Raw genomic sequence first — 21,128 nt, 5'->3', positions numbered from 1 at the left:
AGAGCTTGGAAGCTTAATGAAGGACCCAAAGACCTATTTCAGCAATTCCAACCCTTTAGGGTTAAGGCTGAGATGGGAACTTCTTTTATTCATTTTTAGTTGGGTCTTGTTTCTTCAGGAGGATTTGTGGCAGCAAAAACACGCATAATGAAGTTGTTAGGATGTAAATAAGAAACAGAAATCAAGACTAGGGAAAATATAAATAAGAGTAGAGAGTCAAGAACAGAAGAAGAAAAAGTCATAGTTATGCAAGTCATAAGGATCCGCTTGGGCTGAACCTCAAATTTGGCATTAAGTGTTCTGGCAGCCATACTGAAAAGGGAACTATGGTTAGTTATTATTGTCAGAAAGACAAAAAATACCAGTTCCTCAGGGAAGGAAAGCCTTTCCTAACACTTGGCTCTTAAGGAAATGTCTCATGTGGAATTTCATACACTCTCCAATAATATTCCTAGAGTGACTGCAAAAATGGGTTTTATAAGGCAGTACCCTGTAGACCATGCAAGGAAAGGGAGGATGTGAAAAGAAAATGCAATTTCATAAATCCATTTTTGTCATAGGTAGTCAGTCAGAAGGAAGTTGATTCAGGTCACATATACGTCCAGATGAATCTATGGCTAGAATACCTGGGAAAGTGCATGGATTGGACACCCTTCATAATTTTTCTCTCTTGGGATTTTGATAAAGCACATAGATAAAATATTTTTCTGGGGTAGAGTTGATGAGTAAGTATTTCATGTTGCAGCTAATGTAATGGTTTATACAGGGTTTAGCAAACATTTTCTGTAAAAGATAGTAAACATTTTAGCCCCTGTGGGCCAGACAGTCTCTGTCCTAATGATTTAGCTCTGCAGTTATGACACAAAAGCAGCCCTAGGGAATACAAAAGGAAATGGGACTGGCTGTGTTCCAATGAAACCTGATTTATACAAATAGGTGACAGGTCAAATTTGGCCGACAAACTGTATTGCCAACCCCTGGTTTAACCTGAAATTTTATTTTTTATTTTTTTCAAGATTTTACTTATTTATTTGAGAGAGGGTGAGCACAAGTAGGGGGAGCAGCAGGCAGAGGGAGAGGGAGAGGGAGAAGCAGGCTTCCTGCTGAGCAGAGGGACCGATGCAGGGCTTGATCCCAGGACCCTGGGATCATGACCTGAGCCGAAGGCAGATGCTTAACCGACTGAGCCACCCAGGTGCCCCTAACCTGAAAATTTAAAAAAGCAAAATGGTTGATTGGTATGCTTTTGTTGGAATTACAGAACATTTAGAAATTTGGCAAGTCTTGGTCAGTGGTGACTCTGGCCTCATAATGTAATTGGAAGTGGGTGAAGATGCATGCTGGAGAGAACATGGCTCGTGTTCAGGGCGCACATTCATTAAGTTCATTGAAAGAACATGCAGACACCAAAGCAAGCCAATACATCTTCACACTTCAAAGTGACACTCAAAAGACAGGGAACTGGGGTTACTGCAGCACCGAACTGGGCTGGGTCTAGAACTGTCCTGCCATGTGGAGGAGGAGAACTGTGGTGTTCCTCACTTAGAGGTCTCACCAAGCAACAAGGGTTCTCTGGTAAGATCTCATGGCTGGTTCCTTAGGAAACAGAGGTCATCAGTACATCATGCACACCTTTATCATCTTTTTGAGCACGAAATCTACTGCAAGCGACCAGATGTAGATTCTAGCCAGCCATCTAGAAGTACAGCCAAAGATATGGCAACCCACAAGGAAAAAAAAAAAAAACCCTAATTTCACTGTAAAAAAGCTTAGTTGTGAGCTGATAATACATGTTGGTGCTTTGTTATGGCCTGGGCTCTTGACTACCTCCCACTGACTGTATACGAATCTGGGGTTATTAATTAATTATTGGTTAATTACATTGATGGTGTAATGGACGCTACATAAAAGGGTTGAGTTTGGGTGGTCATCGGAAGGGGTGGCCTCAAGTGGTTTGGAATCTACAAGAAGAGGTGGCTTAGGGCTTCAACCTTAAATATTGCTTTAACCAACTTATGCATAACCCACGGTCCTGAGAGACCAATTACCTACTCACATGTCCCATATATGGTGACAAGGGGAGTGCAAGCTTGTAAAGAAATACCAGCTTCAAAAGAGTTTGTAAAAACATGACCGTGGGTGCAGTTGTGGAGCCTTTGGGGCCTCGTTGTCTGAACATAATTTGGTCTAGAACTCTTACCGGTAGTAGGGAATTGAGTCAAATACTCCATTCAGAATGTCCTAACTATTTACTCGTCCAGCAGCTGAAGGTGCTTATTAGGGAAATGGTTGCCACTCTTTGTAATATGGTTGCAATGACTAGTCCAGGTTTATGGAGAGCAAGGACTGTGTCTTTCTCTTCATATCCCCAGGACCTGATCCCCAGGGGCTACTCTAAAATGTTTGCCCAGGAAAGAATCCTGGTTAGTATCATCCTGTTTGCAAAGCTAGTATCAGAGAGAGATGAGTTGCCAGGAAGGGAGCCGGCGCCTTTTTGTTACACAAATCGTGGCAGACATTGAATCCCTCCAAAAGAGGCTAAGGCTGTTGTTTGGGGATTGGAACAAAATATGCCTACAAAACTTAAAAAGCAGAAAACCATTCAGATGGAATCATAGTGGCCCCTACCCCACCCCACCGCACCCCAGCAGATATGGGGGTGGGGTAAGGGATTGGCAGTCAGATTTAAATAGCAGGTATATTTTTAATCATGGCTTATTCTTAACAACCATGATTTAAGGCCAGACGAGTTTCAAGGGCAAATTTCTTAGGGAAAATGTCTGATGTCAAAGTTGCCTGAGACTTCTCCTTTTTCAGAAATAACAAGTGACCAGACTAATTATTTTATTTCCTCCACTTATTTCCTCTGGCCCCTGCCAATATGCTTATTTATAACAAGGCTTTATCAGTTGTCTTGAGATAACAAATTTCCTTCAACAAACGTTACAATATGATCTTACTGCTGTGTTTTTCAAAAATCCCTGCCACTAATGAAAACAGATGCATGGAAAACGGAGGCATTCTGAGCCAAAAGCATGTTAATACTGCTACAGCTCTGCCCCCACACCACCCTGGTGGCCAGGTCGGAGCGTAAGAAGGAAGGACAGAGCCAAGGAGAAGGGGTTGTAAGCAGGAACCCCAGAACCCAGCCGAGGCTCCAGACCTGAGCATGTCACTGTAGCCTTCATATGCTACCAAGGGAATGTGGGCAGAAGGAAAGAATCAAAAGAGATGAACTTGAAGCAAAGCCTCATATCACATGGGGGTAAGCTTAACACAGGCAGTTTGCTTTACTGTAATAGAGAAATTGCCTACTCCCATTGCGCCCGGCAGGTTTCTAAGGGACAAACTTTGGGCCCAGGGACATTTATTAAACTTCATCCCCTCCTTGTCCCTCTGCCTCTTTCTGGCTCCCACATCTCCCGACCAAAGGAACTTGAGCATCTATTCAGTTTTGCCCCTAAGTCTTCCCCATCATTAACCACAAGTATTATTAATTGTTACTACCTGTGTATCCGTCCCTTGATTCACTGATCCTTCTGGGTGTTCTTGGTCTCAGGGCCTGAGGATCATTTTCTCAGACGCATCACGGCTCATCTTCCGGCTGAGTTCCTCCAGCGGCGTGCGGGCGACCATCAGACTGTATGCAGAGAGCTACGAGAGGGACCCCAGCGGTCACGACCAGGAGCCCCAGGTACCCTCAGCACAGTGTGTCTCGTCGCTCCCGGAAAACTTAGGGAGCTCTTGTGGGCCTTTAGTGAGGGTGATTTTACTTTCGGGGAAGTAAATTCCATATTGGTAGATCCAGCTGGAGGACAAGCTTCCCGTAACTCCAGGCAAAACTTCACTCCTTCATGACAGTGTTTGGAACAGAAAATTTGGGCTCTAGCCTCTGTGATGGGTTTAGACCAGCATTTCCCAAGTGACTTGGCTTTCTTGGTGGTTCTGCAGTTTGTTAAATGGGGGTGACATCAAGAAAAAGCACCTTGTATAGATAGAGAAATTTTTAGTTCGAGTCTAGGTGGTCCAACTCCTCAGAGCCTTGACTCTGTGCGTGTAATAAGGAATCTCCAGGTGTTTGGCAAACTCTGGGTTGGCTCATGACCTTGAGGTGCGAATGTAGATGCTACGCTGGGCCTCCTGTCTGAGATCACTGAAGAGCCCAGTTTCCCTTAAGGAGAGGGGCGAGGGCTGGTCTGCATTTAAAGTTAAGGGAGGCTAAGCTAGACCAGCCAAGGCTGGGCCACCCTGTGTTTGGCAAAGCCCCTTCATGTTGTCAACAATAGAGTTAATTAAGAACTCAGAAAAAATTATAAATGGTCCAACCGTAAGCATCCCCACTCTTACATTCATTAAAGACCCCAGCTTCTGCCTTTGAAGAGCTCTGGAAGGAAAAGCCTTTGGTCAACTGTTAATGGAGATCAAAGATAAGCCATTAAAGCTGCGGGCAACATTAATTAATAGCAGAAAGGGCCCACCATAACATCGGATACTTCCAGCTACACTGCTGGCCGTCCCTTACCCCCGGGGTCTTTACTTCACCCTGGGTTTTGAAGCAGAGTTCTTGATGAGGTGACTCCTTGAGATGAAACCAGTGGTTCCATCTGCGATGCTTCTTCTGCGGAGAAGTACAGAAGCAAAGAACAACTCAGTGCCTCTCATTTTAGAGTTACTCTGAGTTTCCCGTGATAATTTGCCGAAGTTATGCCCTAGAATGAGACCAGAAAGGGTTTTCTTTCTTTGTTAGTGGTTTAGTGTGTTTTTCTTAAAATGGTATCTTTCTTGGGAGAGTCTCAAAGAACTTGATCAATATAGTGTCATAGATCCTTACAGGTGACAGTGGGAACCAGAAAATCTCTTTGGGGTCAGATCATCTCAGATGGGGAAGTAGAGGCCTGGGAGGCTGAGAGCTAAGAGCATGAAGCTAGTATAAGGTCCTTGGCCCTCCCCTGTCAGGATCACAGGCTTTCCATGCAAGGACGGGGGCCACGCTCTACCAACATAATTTGTCAGTGAGTACATTTCACCCAAGATAGTACCAAATCATGCAAGAACTGGAGGCTTACCCTCTCTTTCCATATAAAACCCTTCCACTTCTCATGTTGGGAAAGGAGATTAAAGCAAGGGCCTAAAACTCCAGAGCTACATACAGGGTGAGGAATGATATTCCTGGCCTCACCAACTCTGACTCACTCTGACTCGAGGCTATTTTTTCTCAACATTCTTTTCCCTATTTGCACAGGGTAAGTAGTTATGATGTTTGCTATTTGTATTTACCTTCCACACTGACTGCAGGAGTGTGACGTCTGGGCCTTTAGACATGTGGGAAAACAAGTGAGTCTCTCTCTGAGATGTTCCACAAAAGCCAAGTGGTACCACTTTTTTTTTCCCCAGAGCTTCCTTTGAAGCTGAAAACCTGCATAGGCCTGTTGCTAGAGGGTCGTGTGTTAAGTATGTGCTTCAATCTGTGGGTAAAGAAAACATAAGTAATGCTTGTTTCAGTGGCTAATCCTGCGTATTTTCCATCCTGTTGGGTTAGAGTTTGCCATTTTGAATGGTTGGGGAATCCTTTCATTGATCGTGTTCTTCTGATCAATAATCTGCCTTCCCTTTTTAATCATGAGTGAGGGTCTTCCCAAACCTGGCTAGGTTTGCCTCCCTGTATTTACCTCGGGATCCACCTCAAAATTTTACATTAAACTAGAACTCCTTATTAAAATACCTTATGTCATTGACTCACCAACTGAAGCCCTAGTGCATAATGCATGTAAGTCAAGGTATAATTTAGAATAAGGATCGAAAAGACATCGACACCCCTAAGGACGAGGAAGACGACTCTCAGGAGACTCACCTGTCTCAACACTGCGGAACCACACCTAGGCACTTCAGTGTGACTGTTCAGGACCTCCTTACAGCCCTGCCTCCCAGGACCCCAGCTTCTGCCTTTGAAGAGCTCTGGAAGGAAAAGCCTTTGGTCAACTGTTAATGGAGATCAAAGCTAAGGCATGCTTCTCAAGTTATTATGATCTGCGGCCTGATGGGGAAAGACCAGCTGTGTTGCTTCCTCAGCTGCAGAGAACTCTTCCTCCTTTCTAGCTTATTCCGATTTGCAGCCCAAAAAACAGAACAAATACCCCCCCCATACTCAGACACCCAGTAAAGTACCTTTCTAATGTCTAGGGATTCCATTGAGAAGCTTGTCCAGTTCAACAGGTATTCATGTTTTACCTGCCTTAACTCAATACCCACCTACGTTCCAGTTAATAGCGAAAGGACTAGAGAGTTCTCTTCAACTGTCTTCTCAGCATCTGGCTATTTTACTTTGCATGGATAGTTTTTTGTCCATACATCTTTTTTTAAAAGTTTTTATTTAAGTTCCAGTTAGTTAGCATACAGTGTTTAAGTTCCAGTTAGTTAGCATACAGTATTTAAGTTCCAGTTAGTTAGCATACAGTGTTATATTCGTTTCCGGTGTACAATGTAGTGATTCGACAAGTCCATACATCACCCGGGGCTCATCACAAGTGCCCTCCTGCATCCCTGTCACCTCTTTTCCCCATCCCCGTCCCTCCCTCCCTCCCTTCTGGTAGCCATCAGTTTGTTCTTTATGGTTAAGAGTCTGTTTCTTGGTTTGCCCCTTTCTCTTTTTTTGTCCCTTTGCTGCTTTGTTTTGTTCCTTAAATTGTACACATGAGTGAAATCATATGGTATTTGTCTTTCTCTGGCTGACTTATTTCATTTAGCATGATACTCTCTAGCTCCATATATGTCATTGCAAATGGCAAGATTTCATTCCTTTTTATGGCTGAATGATATTCCTCTGTGTGTGTGTGTGTGTGTGTGTGTGTGTGCACCACGTCTTCTTTATCCATTCATCAATCAGTCGACACTTTTGTCCAGACATTTTAAACACATGGGAACAGAACATGTTTAAAACATTAATACTGTGGTTGCCTCGTAAAAGCATTCATAACCATCCTAGGGATGCAGCTAGGAAAATCTGTGGTATAGTCTATATGCACAAAAGTCCCTGCTCCTGCCTGTAGTTTTGTTTATTTGGGTCCATTTTTACAACAGTTATTATGGAATTTGTTTTAAATGATGTAAAATAATTTCATTACATCAAAAAATATTTTTAAAGAATTCTATCCGTCTACCCCTAGGAATGGGTGATGAGGGGAGGAAGAAGGTGAGGGGCCCTGGGGAAAGGAGAAGGTGCTCGCTTTGCGCTTGCTCAGTGTCCTTGGTTAATCAGGAAGGAAAGCCTCCAAGGCCTATTTCTGGAAGATCACATAGTTTGGAAAATACAAGATTACTTTAATTTTACTGGCAATCAGTAGGCCTTCAACAAGCCTTCAAACCAGCTGGTAATAATTTGGAAAAAGAGATGAGCCAAAAGGATTTAGGTTCACAGGTGACCAGAAACAGCCCCATTACTTTCTACTTTCTTTCCCACTAAGCTTATTAGCAGGACTGCTCAGTTAACTTTTTATTTACCTTCTCTACTTTTCCCTTTGAACCTGAGGGTGGAGTAGTTCATGAACAATAAAAGATCCAAAAGGAAAAGGAAGGAGAAGTTTTGCTAAGGGCTGGATAATCACATCCTCATCATCAGCTCCCGGCTTATCAACAGTTGGCTTTGGTACTTTAATTGCAGAATAAAACCGCACCCTCTCCCACCCCAAGTTTTGGAAGGAGACCAGTTTTCCCCAACCCTCCTTTGAGTGAGGGAATTTATGTATTTCTGATAAGCGGTATATAGAATGCTTTAAGGACCAATATCTAAGCACTGGGAGTCATATAGGGAATTCATCTGTCCATCTGTCCATCCAACAGCTGGCGGCCATTTTGATCTGTATGTTCTTATTACGACTTTATAATCCAGATATGTTAAGTGCAGAGCCATTTTGTGTTACGCTGGGAGAACATATTTTTCTCATCTAAACCAGGATACATCTGAGAGTGAAAGGGGGCGCTAAGAACAGTTATGTTGAGACTGCCCCCAGTAAACCAGAACGTTGGGTTACTCTAGTTACATACCTTCATGCTACCCTAGATCTGACCATCTCTTCAGAGGTGGGCTTCTGAGAGCGCTAGCAGTAGAAGCTTAGTAGTACAGAGGGAATGTGCCAGGAATGAAGAGTTAGATCCGTGGGTCCAACCCAGGCTACACACCAGGACCACTTGGGGGCTTTGGTAGAGATACCTGGGCCTGGGCCTCACTCCCAGAGATTCTACTTTAATTGTTCTAGGGTGGGGACTGCATTTTTGAACAGTTTCCCAGATGGTTCAAATTAGGTGAGTGTTCCCAAACTTTAGTGTGTATTTAAATCACCTGGGGATCTTGCTAAAAATTCAGATTCTGACTCGGTGTGAGGAAGGCCAGAGAGTCTGCATTTTTTCTAACAAACTCCCAGGCAATACTGTGCTGCTAGTCCAGGAGCACACTTGGAATAGCAAAGAGTTAGATGAACTGCTAAGCCCTAAAGACAAGCCATGGGATTCTTTAACATTGTAAGAAGAGCAACACCTGTTTTTAGTGCTCTTGCGTGCATGGGCCACTGTCCTCTGGACCTCTCTCTCTGGTAGCCCACCCAACTTGACTTGTGCCAAAGTGACCTCCTGTCAGCCTCCCCCTGTTCCTCCTACCTCCGGAAGACCCCTGCTTCTTTTAGCATCTTCAACTCAGGAAGTGGCAGGTTCAGCCAAGAACCTGGGAATCATCCTTGACTCTTTTTTTTTCTTTATTTCATATCCCACCTCCAACAGCAAACCCTACCAATATGACCTTCAAACGCAACCCGAGTCTGGCCCCACCTTACTGCCTCTACCATTTCTCTCCAGGGCTAAGCTACTGTTCTGGCCTCTAGATTATTGTATCAGTCTCCTACCTGGTCTCCGTCTTTCCACTCTTGCCCCCTCCCCACCCATACACTAGTCTTAGCACAGCAACCAGAATGATTTAGAAAAAAAAAAAATTAGATCATCCTCGTTGCTCTGCTAAAATCCTTAGTGGTGCCCCATTTCACTCAGAGAAGAGCCAGAACCCTTACCATGGTATCAAGTCCCCTCCTGGAAATGGTCCCCTTCTCCCTCTGACCGCATCGCCTACCTCTTGCCCTATTTCTGCACTCCAGCTGTTGTTCTGTGCATATGCCAAGAATTCTCTGCCTCAGGACACTTAGAGCGGCTGTTTCCCCTGCCTGGAATGCCTTTCCGTCCAATATCTGCATGGCTTGCCCTCCCCCTTCTCAATGAGGACTCCCCTGGCCACCCTGTGTAAAATAACCCTGACACTCGAGTACTGCTGATCTTTCTCACCCTGCTTTACTTTTCCCCCATAGCACTTACTCCCATCTCACATACATATTTACTTGTTTTATTGTATCTCTCCCAGTAGAACGTAAACACCAAGAGGCTAGGACTTTGTCAGTATTCTTCGCTGTATCCCCAGTGCATACGATACTACCTGGCAGATGGTACATGCCCAATAGAATTTGCCAAACGAATGAAATATTCAGTGTTAATTACTTTGGAATATCTCAGACTGATTATATCACATGGGAGACTGAAATATTCTTTTTTTCTTTTGTGTTATGTTAGTCACCATACAGAAATATTCTGTACTCAGTATGAACCTTGGTGCTATCCTCGGTTTTCTCCTATGCTTGAAAGTTTGAATAAAATCAGTTGTCATTTCGAAGGCCCCTACAATGTGCCAGGCACCTTTCTAGATACTTTAGGTACATTCATTATTGTACTAATTGTTCCAGTAGCCCTCTCAGAGTAGAATCATCATCCTGCTTTGGCGGACGAATTAACTGATTCAGGGAGACATTAATACTCAGGGAGCCCGTAATTTCTGGATTGGAGAGTCAAAGTAGGTCTTAATAAAACTTGCTAATCCTCGAGGTCCAAGGAGGGAGGATTTCCTCTTACCTGTTCTTGAACCCAAGGCTACACCTGGAGCCTTAGTTCAGTGTTTCCTTAGTGATATATATCTATAATACAGATACATATAAAATTTTTTTCATACCAACCAGTTCTCTCTTTCTTAGACACCACTGGGTACCCAACAATTAAATTCAGTTCTGACACTAGTTAGCCCAGGCCCCACAGAGTGAGGGCTCAGCCCCACAAGACTGCCCCCACTTAAGATGCCAGAGGAAAATGGGGTGCCCAGGCTCCCCACATTTCTTCCCCTTAGAATACAAATTCAGGGGTTCCCGTGATCTGCAACTCAGGTTTGGTAATTTGCTAGAAGGACTCACAGAACCCAGGAAAGCACTTTACTTACTATTGGTGGTTTATTATAAAACATACAACTCAAGAATGGCCCAAATGGGAGAAATTCTTAGCGCAAAGTATGGCGGGAAGGGCGCTCAGAGCGCCCATGGCTTCTTCTGGCATGCCACCCTTCCAGCACCTGGAGATCTTCACCAACTCAGAAGCTCTCTGAACCCTGTTTAGGAGTTTTCTATAGAGGTTTCATTACATAAATACGATGGATGAAATCACTGGGCATTGGTGATTGAACTCAATATCCAGCCCTTCTCCCTTCCTGGGAGGTAGGGATTTCCAGCCCTCTAGTCCCCTGATTGGTTCCTCAGGCAACAGCCTCATTCTGAAGCCGTCTCGGCGTCCACCAGAGTCACCCCACCAGCATAAACTCAGGTGTGGTTGAAAGGGACTTATCATGATTAACAAATCCACTCCTATCACTTAGGAAGTTCAAAGGATTTGGGGAGTTCTGTACCTGGAACCAGAGAGAAAGACCAAATATATGTTTTTTTCTTTTTTAGACCAAATGTGGTCTAAAGCATGTGAGTGCTTTGAAAACAACCAGGCTTCTCTCTCTTAATTTGAATTAACAATGAATAAGTTTCAAAAAATAAAGAATAATGTTCTACATACATCCTTGTTAGGCTTTATACTCAACAGGGGATCTAAAGTGAGTGGTTAAAAACTAGGAGAATAAAATTAGAAATTGAAATAATATGTGTGCTGCGAAAGCTCTAGAAACAATGGAATTCAGAAATGACGCATAAATGGGTTCTCAGATGTTCAATTTTCATGACAAGATGAAAATGTGTGTATATGTATATACACATATGCTTATGTATGTACGTGTGTCTAGGTTTGTAAACGTAGATACATATACACACACATGATTTTGGATTCCTACTAAACATATATCAAAAACATTATGTTGTTATTTAAAAAGAAAATCTGCACAGAGATTTATTAATAGCCATACATGAAGAAAAAGATGAGGAAATATTTCATTTTCTTTTTCGCCTCAGAGTTTAGTCTGTACTTGCTGTAATTTGAAAATGTGGAGGAGGGTGGAGTGATTGAGAGAGAGTTTAGTAGAAAAGAAACACGCGGTTAAAGGGTTGGGATGGACACCCTCTGGCCAAGTTAAAGAGCTGCCTCATGTTGCTGGTAAGAGAGGCATGACCTGGAGGTCTTCAGGAATTTAAAGACCAATATGATGCAGAGAAAGATGACCAGCTGTTCTCCATAACTATTGAATATGTAATTTGATGAAATAAACTCAAGCTGAACTGGAAGGGATTCAGACTGACTGTTAGAACAATTTCTCAACTGGGAGGGCACCTGCCCAATGAATATGGCTGCTCTCTGCTTCTCCATGGGTCTAGGACCGCACAGATTCAAATACTTTTTAAATATCAGCAGGCGTGGAAAGGATGGAACCAGGTAATGTCTCAACATTTTCTAGAACCTTAACATTGGGGTTTTGTGATAATTATTTTTTTTAAAAAAGAAAGAAAGAAAGAAAGAAAGAAAGAAAGAAAGAAAGAAAGAAAGAAAGAAAGAAAGAAAGAAAGAAAGAAAGAAAGAAAGAAAGAAAGGAAGGAAGGTAGGTCTGGTCAAGTGGGTTAGATGTCCCTCTAGTGGCGTAGAAAGGAATTTCCTACAGCTGTGTGTTCACAAAGGAACGGCACTTGGAGCTGAGTGAAACTTGAGAAAGAAGCAAAAAGACATACGGGTTTTAGTTGTACTCACTTAGGTGAACAGCCTCCTTAAGAGGGTGGGCGAAACAGCCCTTCTTTCTCTCCCGTAGGTATTGCAGTCTGGACTCATGCTCTGCTGTCACTGTGGATTGTTTTCCTTGGAACTGGGAACGGGGGATGATCATGTGTTGGTGTGTGAAAAACTCCCTTGGACTGGGAGTTTGGCAGGTGTTTCGCAGGGGCTCGTGTCTGTCACGGTACAGGGATGATTAGGGTTTTGATGACAATGGGCCTTTCCCTGCCTCTTCTGGGATCAGAACTCCCTTCACGGTCCTTGGGGGGGGGCGTTCAGCATGTGTGGGAAAGTGTGTGTCCTGATGAGAGCTGACTGCCTCTCATGTTGAGCCCACAGAGCGTCTAGCTCAGATCCCCCTCTTTGGCAGTGAGAGACCCTTACTCCAAATCTTTTAAGGCTATCTGACATTGCCAGTTTATTCCAAGAACATGGTGGCTTTAAGCAGGAGAACTGAAAGTCGTGCCTTGATCCTGACGTTGAGTCAATTTTAAATGAAGGTTTAGAGACCCAAAGCTCTGAAAAAAAAAAAGATGTCTTTCCCCTCCCTACTTCCCCATACCTAATTCAGAATTAAAACACAATTAACTTTGAAAGTAAATGTAAGGAAATCTAACAAAATTGTTGTGTTTTTTTCCATACAATGCTGTTTATTTTGGAGTCTCTGCTTTGCTGTGCCCAAAGAGCATGCATAACCAGCTACTGGTTAACCTGGCACTGTTTATGTCCACAAATCACAGTCTTGCTGGATCTTGTTTACTCAGCCTGAAAAGGGAGCATGAATGAATTTGCCTTGGTCACACAAGTACAGAGGGTCACTGGCCATAACTCCTCTCACCAGATGAATGGGTTTGACAACTGTGGCCAGCACAATCTGGCTTTCCCAGCATCCTCTTTGTTCCAGCCCAGAAACACAGCACAACCAAGTTTCCGTGCCCTTCAGCAGGAAGCTCCCCAAAGCTCGGAGGCTGGCGGCGATTCAGGCTTTCTTCTTTGGTGGAGAGTAAATCATTTGCTTTGCTCATAAATAAGAGTGTATCTTGGTAAATGAATACTGAGGGTGAAGGTGGAGATTGCCTGTGACCTTTAGGAGAAGGCACTGGACTAGACCATGTACCCCAACAGCATCAGGAGGCATTGCCTGGCCTCGCCACCGCGGTCACGCATTTTTCCTGGGGAACATACAATATGGGTGGTTGAGGGGAGGAATGCGGCTGTTTTAGATCCCCTGTCTGCTCTTGCATGGTTTTACGTTTGACATCCTAATCCCAGAAAGAGGAAACCCTGTTTAAGATGCAGGTGAGGGAGTTCCCCCTTCTTTTGTTTTTGCCTCCCAGGAAAGCTAGGAGGTATGACAAATTCCAGAAGGACAGCATTTCCATACCAGAATGCTTAGGTCTTGGCAGGAGAGAAAACAATGAAAGGTTTTATGAAATTCTTGCTTTATGGTTTTTTGTTTGTTTTATTTTGCTTCGGGTTTCATTTCCAAGCATTTTGGTTCATAGAAATCATCCCATGAGGTACTGTTTGTAGGTTGGGGCCTGTGTATTCTAGACTTAATGATAGGGGCATGGGAGGTAATGAGGCTATGAGAGTGTTTTAATATATAGGTTTTATTACTATTCAGGTATGGTGAGATCAGGAGACAGTTGCCATTGAAAGGACAGCTTGTTAGTCACCCTTCCCAAGAGAAGGGGCATGCCACTCCATGCAGGGCCATGGGGGAAACACCATGGTCAGTTATGAGGCAGAAGGAGTGGAGGGAAATGTGGGCTGAGAGCTTTTATTGTGGGTTCCATAGGAAGGAACAGACAAGGCAGTGTAAGCAGGCTTAGGATTGACCAGTTTGAAGATTTTCAGCAGGCTCTGGGGCAGAGGGGCTGTCCTTGGTTGTCTGATACTTGGCCGGTGGGTGATTAGGGCCGGTGGAGAGTGGCCCAGAATGTGAGCGTCCCACAGGGACATGGTTGGAGATAGGACTTTGGACCGGTTGCTCTGCATATGAAAGGTGTGTAACTAGGGCACCTATTTGCTCTCTCTAGAAATTAGCTAACCCTGGAAGGGGCAGTCCCTTGCAGTATCAGCAAGGCCCAAGATGTCAAAGCATCACCATAAAAGACATGTGTAATATGGAGAGGAAAAGAGAAAACCACAGTCGTTTTTTCAGGTGGATAAAATTGCTTGAAGACACCAAGATTTAGGACCAAAGGCCCATTGTTAAAAGGTTGGGTTTTGGAATCATGCATCCTTGGTCTTGAGGCCTATGTGTGCCATTTACCAGTTCTGTGATCTTAGGCAACTTCTGTAAGTTTCAGTTACTTTTTAGTTATATGGGGATCAAAATACTTTTTCATAGGATTGTTATGATGATTAAATGGGTTCATTCATACAAAATGTTTTGGACAATGCCTGGCACATACAAAGTGCTCAATAAATGTTGTTATCATTGTTCTTGCCATTATTTTTATTACTAGTAGTGTTGACTAGTTTTCTGACCTCATGAGGATCAAAGAGTCTCAGACTAATTAGTAACTTGTTTTATAATGGAATTAACCTCTCTTGTCCTATCTTTTCCCATTAAATTCTCTGCAGGCCACCTGGATCTGTGGGAGATGATGTCTTAAGAGAAATGGCAGCTTCCAAAGATCTTGGTCTTATAGGAGGGTGCCCGGACCCTTGTGATGTGGTGTGTTAGATACGTCATGCTATCTAGAAAGGTTCACAAATGAAGTTGAGATTTCTTCCTTCCTTTCAGTTCCCCTCTCTCACTCCTCCCATCCTTTAGAATCCCTACACGGATGGGGCTTGTGGAACAAATTTGCTGCCCTCCTGGCTTGAAGCAAGAGTTGCTTAGTTGGGGTTGTTCAATAATCCTATTTTATCCAAGATGGTGTACAATTGGTTGGTTATTCTGAGCTCATTTACCAGAGGGAAATGATTTTTTTTATTGTGTTCAATTAGCCAACATATAGTACAGAGAGAAATGGTTTAAGACAGGAGCGAGTGTAAGGCAAAGGACAGGCTCAATGGAGAGAAGACTCTGAAATCTCTGTTGCTGGTTATGAGGTCCTTGCTGGCTTCAAAGTATTAAATGCAAAAAACGAGTCCCATGGAAGAGGTGTTAACAAGCTTTTTCTATAAAGGGCCAGATAGTAAATACTTCAAAATTTTGCTGGCCATATTAGTTTGCTAGGCTGACATTACAAAGTATCACAGACTGGGTGGCTGAAACAGTTGAAATTGAGTATCTCCCAGTTCTGGAGCCTAGAAGTCCAAGAGCAAGGCATTAACAGGGTTAATTCCTTCCAAGGGCTTCGAGGAAAAGGACGGTGCTTGACCTTTCTTGGTTTGTGGATAGCCTTCTTCTCTCTTTGTCTCTTCACATCATCTCCCCTTTATGTATGTCTGTGTCCAAATTTTTCCTTCTTAGAAGGACACCAGTCATATTGGATTAGGGCCCTCCCCAGTGACCTCATTTTGACCAGATTGCCTCTATAAAGACCCTATCTCCAAAGAAGATCACTTTCGGAGGGATTGCGGGGTCAGGATCCAACATATGAATTTCGGGAGGGGGACACCACTCAGCCCATCACATCAGTCCTATGGTCTGTGTTGGGACTTCTCACCTTCCACTTACAGCACAAAAGCAGCCACAGACCGTGCCTAAGTCACTGAGTAAATTTATTTGTCGACACTGGAATTGGAATTGCATATAACTTTTACGTGTCACAAAATACTCTTTTGAATTTTTTTCAACTGTTTAAAAATAAAAACCATTCTTGTTCACAAGCTGTGTAAAAACCAAAGACTATAGTTTGCTGACCCTTGTCTTAGAGGTTTTTAAACATGATGCATGATTCCTGATTACGTTCAGTGAAGCATACATCAGAATGAGTTTGGCCAAACAATACATTTCGTAAAAGGTAAAATGACATTTGTATTCCTGTGTCTGTGTTTATAGATGGAGATACATTTTTCAAGTTTTCAGGGAAAGTATCAAATATCTCTGGAAATCCCCAAATTTGACGTTCAGAGATTGAACTCCCTGGCTTTTGGTTACAATGAAACATGAGAGGAAGATGTCTTTCTTAGAGCATGTTTGTATTCATGAAATTCAATTCCTTCTGTAAGTTTTTGATTTTTTGAAGGAAGTTTGTTTCTCCTATTTAAAGCAGTTGCTTACAAATAGTTTTCAGGCGAGCAGCACTGTATCTTGGAAGAAAAAGGAAAAATACTAAGGAAGAACTTGTGGATAATTGGGATGAACAAAGAAAAGCATGAGGGAGAGCCCTGGTGAAAACTTGGAATGTATGAGGAGCATTTCCTCAGGTGCAGGCGGCCAGGGGAGCCTTGACATTGTATCTTGGGGCTAAATGGGGCTTCCAGGAGTTGGTAAGAGGAGCTCTTGCACTTTGGATGCTTTATTCATGATCCTCAAACCCACTCCCCAAAGAAGCCCCATGTCCCGTGGGAAGCAACAAGTCTGTTGTTAATTTTCGATCTTCGTTTGCTGTTAGCTACATCCTCAGAAATTGCATTTACGATGTCCAGTGTGGCGTTCAACAAAACCTAAGATGCTTGGATGATTTACTAACGTCTTCCAGCTGTACGTTTTTTTTTTTTAAATACAGATTTTATTTATTTATTTGAGAGAAAGAGTGAGTGAGAGAGCCAGAGCACACAAGCTGGGAGAGCAGCAGAGGGAGAGGGAGGAGCAGGCTCCCCAGCGAGCAGGGAGCCCAGCGCAGGGCTCGATCCTAGGACCCTGGGATCACGATCCAAGCCGAAGGCAGACGCTTAACTGACTGAGCCACCCAGGTGCCCCCCAGCTGTGCATTTTATACTGTGTTTAGACATGTGAGCTTTTCGATATCGGTGTCAAGCCCTTGACCTCAACTTAACAGTCACACGGTATGTTTCATTCCGCTATTGCTCAGAATTTGCAATCATCATACTTTTAATGAATAAGATTTGATAAAAAGCTTAAAAGGAGCTGTAATTTAGACTGTTTCTATCAGCATTTTGAACTCTTGCTACCCAAAGAACCAACAGCATCAGCATCACCATCACCTGGTTGCTTCTTAAAATGCAGACTCTCTGCACCCCCCACCCCCACCAGAACTGCTGAATCTGATTCTGCATTTTAACAAGCTTCCCAGGTAATCCATGGGCGCTGTCAAGTTTTAGAAGTCCTGCTATGACCACCTTATTTCCACCTCTGCTAGAGCAGAAAAATTCCTCTAATGCCAAACTACTAGGAAGCAGGGTGACTGACCTCTGCTATTCCCTCCTCCTTCTAGAAAGTTACAAACAGTACAGAATGTAACTCGGACAAATAGCCCAAGCCCTTTGAAGACCGCTTTCTGCTTCTCGGATAATTAACAAAAAGCGAAACCAGAAAAAATCAGTTTCACGTTGCATCTCCATAGAAACCCCGCCTCAGTATCAACTCCACGGTGTTAGACTGTGTTTTCTTCACACAGTTACACCAGTGCAACTGAGCGATTCAAAATAACCCAGGGATGAAGTAAAGAGAGTTCTAATTTGATTTTACCAAGCTAGGGAGACTTGCTAAAAAGTGTGGGTAGACAGTCTAGCACTATTTCAATTACCAGGTAAAGGTCAATATGTACTTAAAATACTTGAGGGTTATAAGGCAGCTATGTCTTAAAGGCAAAGTCCAAAAGAACATGTTCTTTTGTCAAAAGTAGAAGAAATGCTCAGTCACTGCCCTCATAAAATGTATATTAACTGTCCATAAATTCCAGTGATGTCTTTATACCACGAAGAAGAATCTCTCTTCAAGTAGAGGGTCACTTCTCTCTTTTTAGTGCCTGGTGTTAATGACTTTTCTGCTTTACTGCCTTCTCTTTGCAACTCAGGCAGCCTCAGAGAAATTTTCTTTCACTTTGCTTCTGCCGTTCACGCTTCGTGCAGCAGTCCTTGCTAACTAGCTGCTTTGGAAACTGATACACCCTTAAGGAATGTGTTCCAAGCGCAGTGACGTCTGTTCCTTCTGCTCTCAGCATCGTCTTGTCCAACTGCGGTCTGATTGCCTTCTCTATGGCTGCAGAGATGGGGCCGCAGTGCAAACACAGGGGAAAGCAAGCTTTCCTGGGGCTGCGGCTGTCTCGCTGATGCAGAGAGATGTCACTTCTGATGGGAGTGACTTTGGGTGCCTTTCGTTCAAAAAGCTGAGGACGCTTCTGCTGTTCTTAATCCTTTTTTTTTTTTAATCAGATCTTCCATCAGGAAAGATAGTATGAATTTCATTTTATGGACAAGGAAGCAGAAGCCAGAGGGATTATTATCTGCCTACCAAAGGTCAACCTGCTGGGACTGGGCGCTGGTCTGCCCACTCCCACCTTGCTCTTCTAGCAAGCCAGGCTTCCTGCTTCAAGAATAATAATGGTGTTCATTATACGTATCCCATGAATGCTGTGCACGGGCTAGGTAGAGAGCTACACGTTTTGTGTCTGCGATGTCTTACTCTCATCACAATCCAATGTGATAGGAACTCATCCATCCATGTCCTACAAATAAGAAAACTGTGTCCCTGAGAATTTGAATAACTTACTATTTCTAAGTAGTATGGCTGGTATTCGAACCTAGACTTTGCCCCCAGAGACCATGGTCTTAACCGTCCACAACTTTGGAGCTGTGTACCCACCATGAAAAAGGAAGCAGAATAACCAGGGTGCCCATCCTTGGTCCGGCATACAGTCCATGCCCCCAGCGCATCCTCTCAGAGTTCTCAGATGCAATCCTGAGTCTCATGGTTCCCGAGTAGCGGGAAGTCTAGTCTCTTGCAGACTTCCTACCTCGTATGTGTCCTCGAGTCCTTTCCAAAGGGCTAGTTTTCTCTTAGAAGGCCGCCCCCTCTAGAAGCTAGGAACACCACAGCGCTGCCTGTACCCAGTTCTGTCCAGTGGGCCGTTCTGTGGAGGCTGTGGGAAATGTGGAGAGACTTTCACTTTTCCCAGAAGAAGCCTTATCGCCACCCTGTGGTGGGCCTCCTGGGGGGCATGGGTGGGCCTGGAAGTAGGGGTGGGACTGGGCGTCCACCATCTAGCTGCCTCGGCCTTGGCAGCTCCTCAGCAGGGAGAGGATGGGAGACCATCCTCTCTGGGCTCCCTCAGCCAGGAGTTCTTCGTGTCCAATGGGCCTGGGGTCTCAGTGGCTCTGCTCTGTGGCCTCCTTCACACGGCTGCTCTGTAGCCCCCAGGGGGCTGGCTTGAGAGGAGACCATCCCTGGATTAGAGTCCTACATCTTAGTCCTGCTCAGCACAGTAAGAATTTGAATAACCCAGTCTCGGGGGTAGGGGTCAGGGAGGGGATCTCAGTCCCTTCACTCCCCAGAAGTGTCCTGGGCTTCTTGCACAAATCTGCCAGCCTTCCCTCACCGTCTTCAAGCTCCTCACTGTGAGAATCTCTATTTCAGAAAAAAGAGAGAATTTTAATTAGGAAGTCCTAGATTCCTGGATACGTAACTATGCAGGTAAGATGTATACTCATTAATATCAAAATAATTTCACTGCATCTGCTCCATGACTGATTGTTCAGTGGTAGCAAATTTAGATGCCACCAAGACAGGCAGCACATCTTCGATTAGGGCTAGTTTAAGACAACAGAGCACAGTAGGAACTCTGGGGACCCTCTGCTCTCTCCAGGTATTGCCTTATTAGTACAGGAGTCCAGGGTGGCTAGGTTTTCTGGATTTTTAGAAATTTGGGTTTTCAGATGAAATTTGATTTTTTTAAAAAGGATTTTATTTATTTATTTGACACAGAGAGAGAGAGAGCATAGCAGGGGGAACAGCAGGCAGAAGGAGAGGGAGAAGCAGGCACCCTGCAGAGTAGGGAACCCGACACAGGGCTCAATTCCAGAACCCAGGATCATGACTTGAGCTAAAGGCAGATGCTTAACTGACTGAGCCACCCAAGTGCCCCCGAATTTGATTTTTTTAATTTTATTTTATTTAAATTCAATTAATTAGCATATAGTATATTATTAGTTTCAGAAGCAGAGTTCAGTGATTCATCAGTCTTCTATAACACCCAGTGCTTATTACACAGGAGTGCCCTCCTTTATGCCCATCACCCAGTTACCCCATCCCTCCACCCACCTCTCCTCCAGCAGCCCTCAGTTTGTTTCCCATGGTTAAGAGTCTCATGGTTTGTCTCCCTCCCTGATTTCATCTTGTTTTATTGTTCCCTCCCTCCCTTTATGCTCCTCTGTTTTGTTTCTTAAATTTCACATATGAGTGAAATCATATGATAATTGTCTTTCTCTGATTGACTTACTTTGCTTAGCATAATACCTTCTAGTTCCATCCATGTCGATCCAAATGGCAAGATTTCATTCCCTTTGATGGCTGAGTAATATTCCATTGTATATATAGACCACATCTTTATCCATTCATCTCTTGATGGACATCTGGCTCTTTCCACAGTGTGGCTATTGCGGACATTGCTGCTATAAACATTGGGGTGCAGGTGCCCCTTTGGATCACTGCATTTGTATCTGGGATAAATACCTACTAGTGCAATTGCTGGGTCATAGGGTAGTTCTATTTTTAACTTTTTGAGGAACCTCCATACTGTATTCCAGAATGGCTGTACCAGCTTGGATTCCCACCAGCAGTGTAAAAGGGTTCCTCTTTCTCCACATCCTCACCAACATTTGTTGTTTTCTGACTTGTTAATTTTAGCCATTCTGACTGGTTTCACTCATATGTGAAACATAAGGAATAGTGCAGAGGACCATAGGGGAAGGGAGAGAAAACTGAATGGGAAGAAATCAGAGAGGTAGACAAACCATGAGACACTCTGGACTCCGGGAAACAAACTGAGGGTTACAGAAGGAAGGGGGTGGGGGGAAGGGGTAATGGGGTGATGGGTATTAATGAGGGCATGTGATGTGAGGAGCACTGGGTGTTATATGCATCTGGTGAATCACTGAACACTACATCAAAAACTAATGATGTACTGTATGTGGGCTAATTGAACATAATAAAAAAAATAATAAATTATAAAATACTGCAAGTACCACCACCCCCCAAAAAGATAAAAAGCTTC

General features: G+C 43.7%; 1 protein-coding gene across 1 annotated transcript in view; it reads left to right on the top strand.

Annotated features, from left to right (window-relative positions):
- Positions 1 to 21,128, top strand: part of PGM5 (phosphoglucomutase 5) — a 182,568-nt gene that overhangs the window by 147,307 nt on the left and 14,133 nt on the right. The window contains exon 10 of the mRNA XM_040620278.1: positions 3,560 to 3,694. Coding sequence (XP_040476212.1) covers positions 3,560 to 3,694 — 135 coding nt within the window. The remainder of the gene's footprint in view (positions 1 to 3,559; positions 3,695 to 21,128) is intronic.

The sequence above is a fragment of the Ursus maritimus genome, unplaced genomic scaffold, assembly GCF_017311325.1.
Source record: "Ursus maritimus isolate PB19 unplaced genomic scaffold, ASM1731132v1 scaffold_34, whole genome shotgun sequence".
Lineage (NCBI taxonomy): Eukaryota > Metazoa > Chordata > Mammalia > Carnivora > Ursidae > Ursus > Ursus maritimus.
Note: the sequence above shows the minus strand (reverse complement) of the source record. Positions and strands in the feature narration are given on the sequence as shown.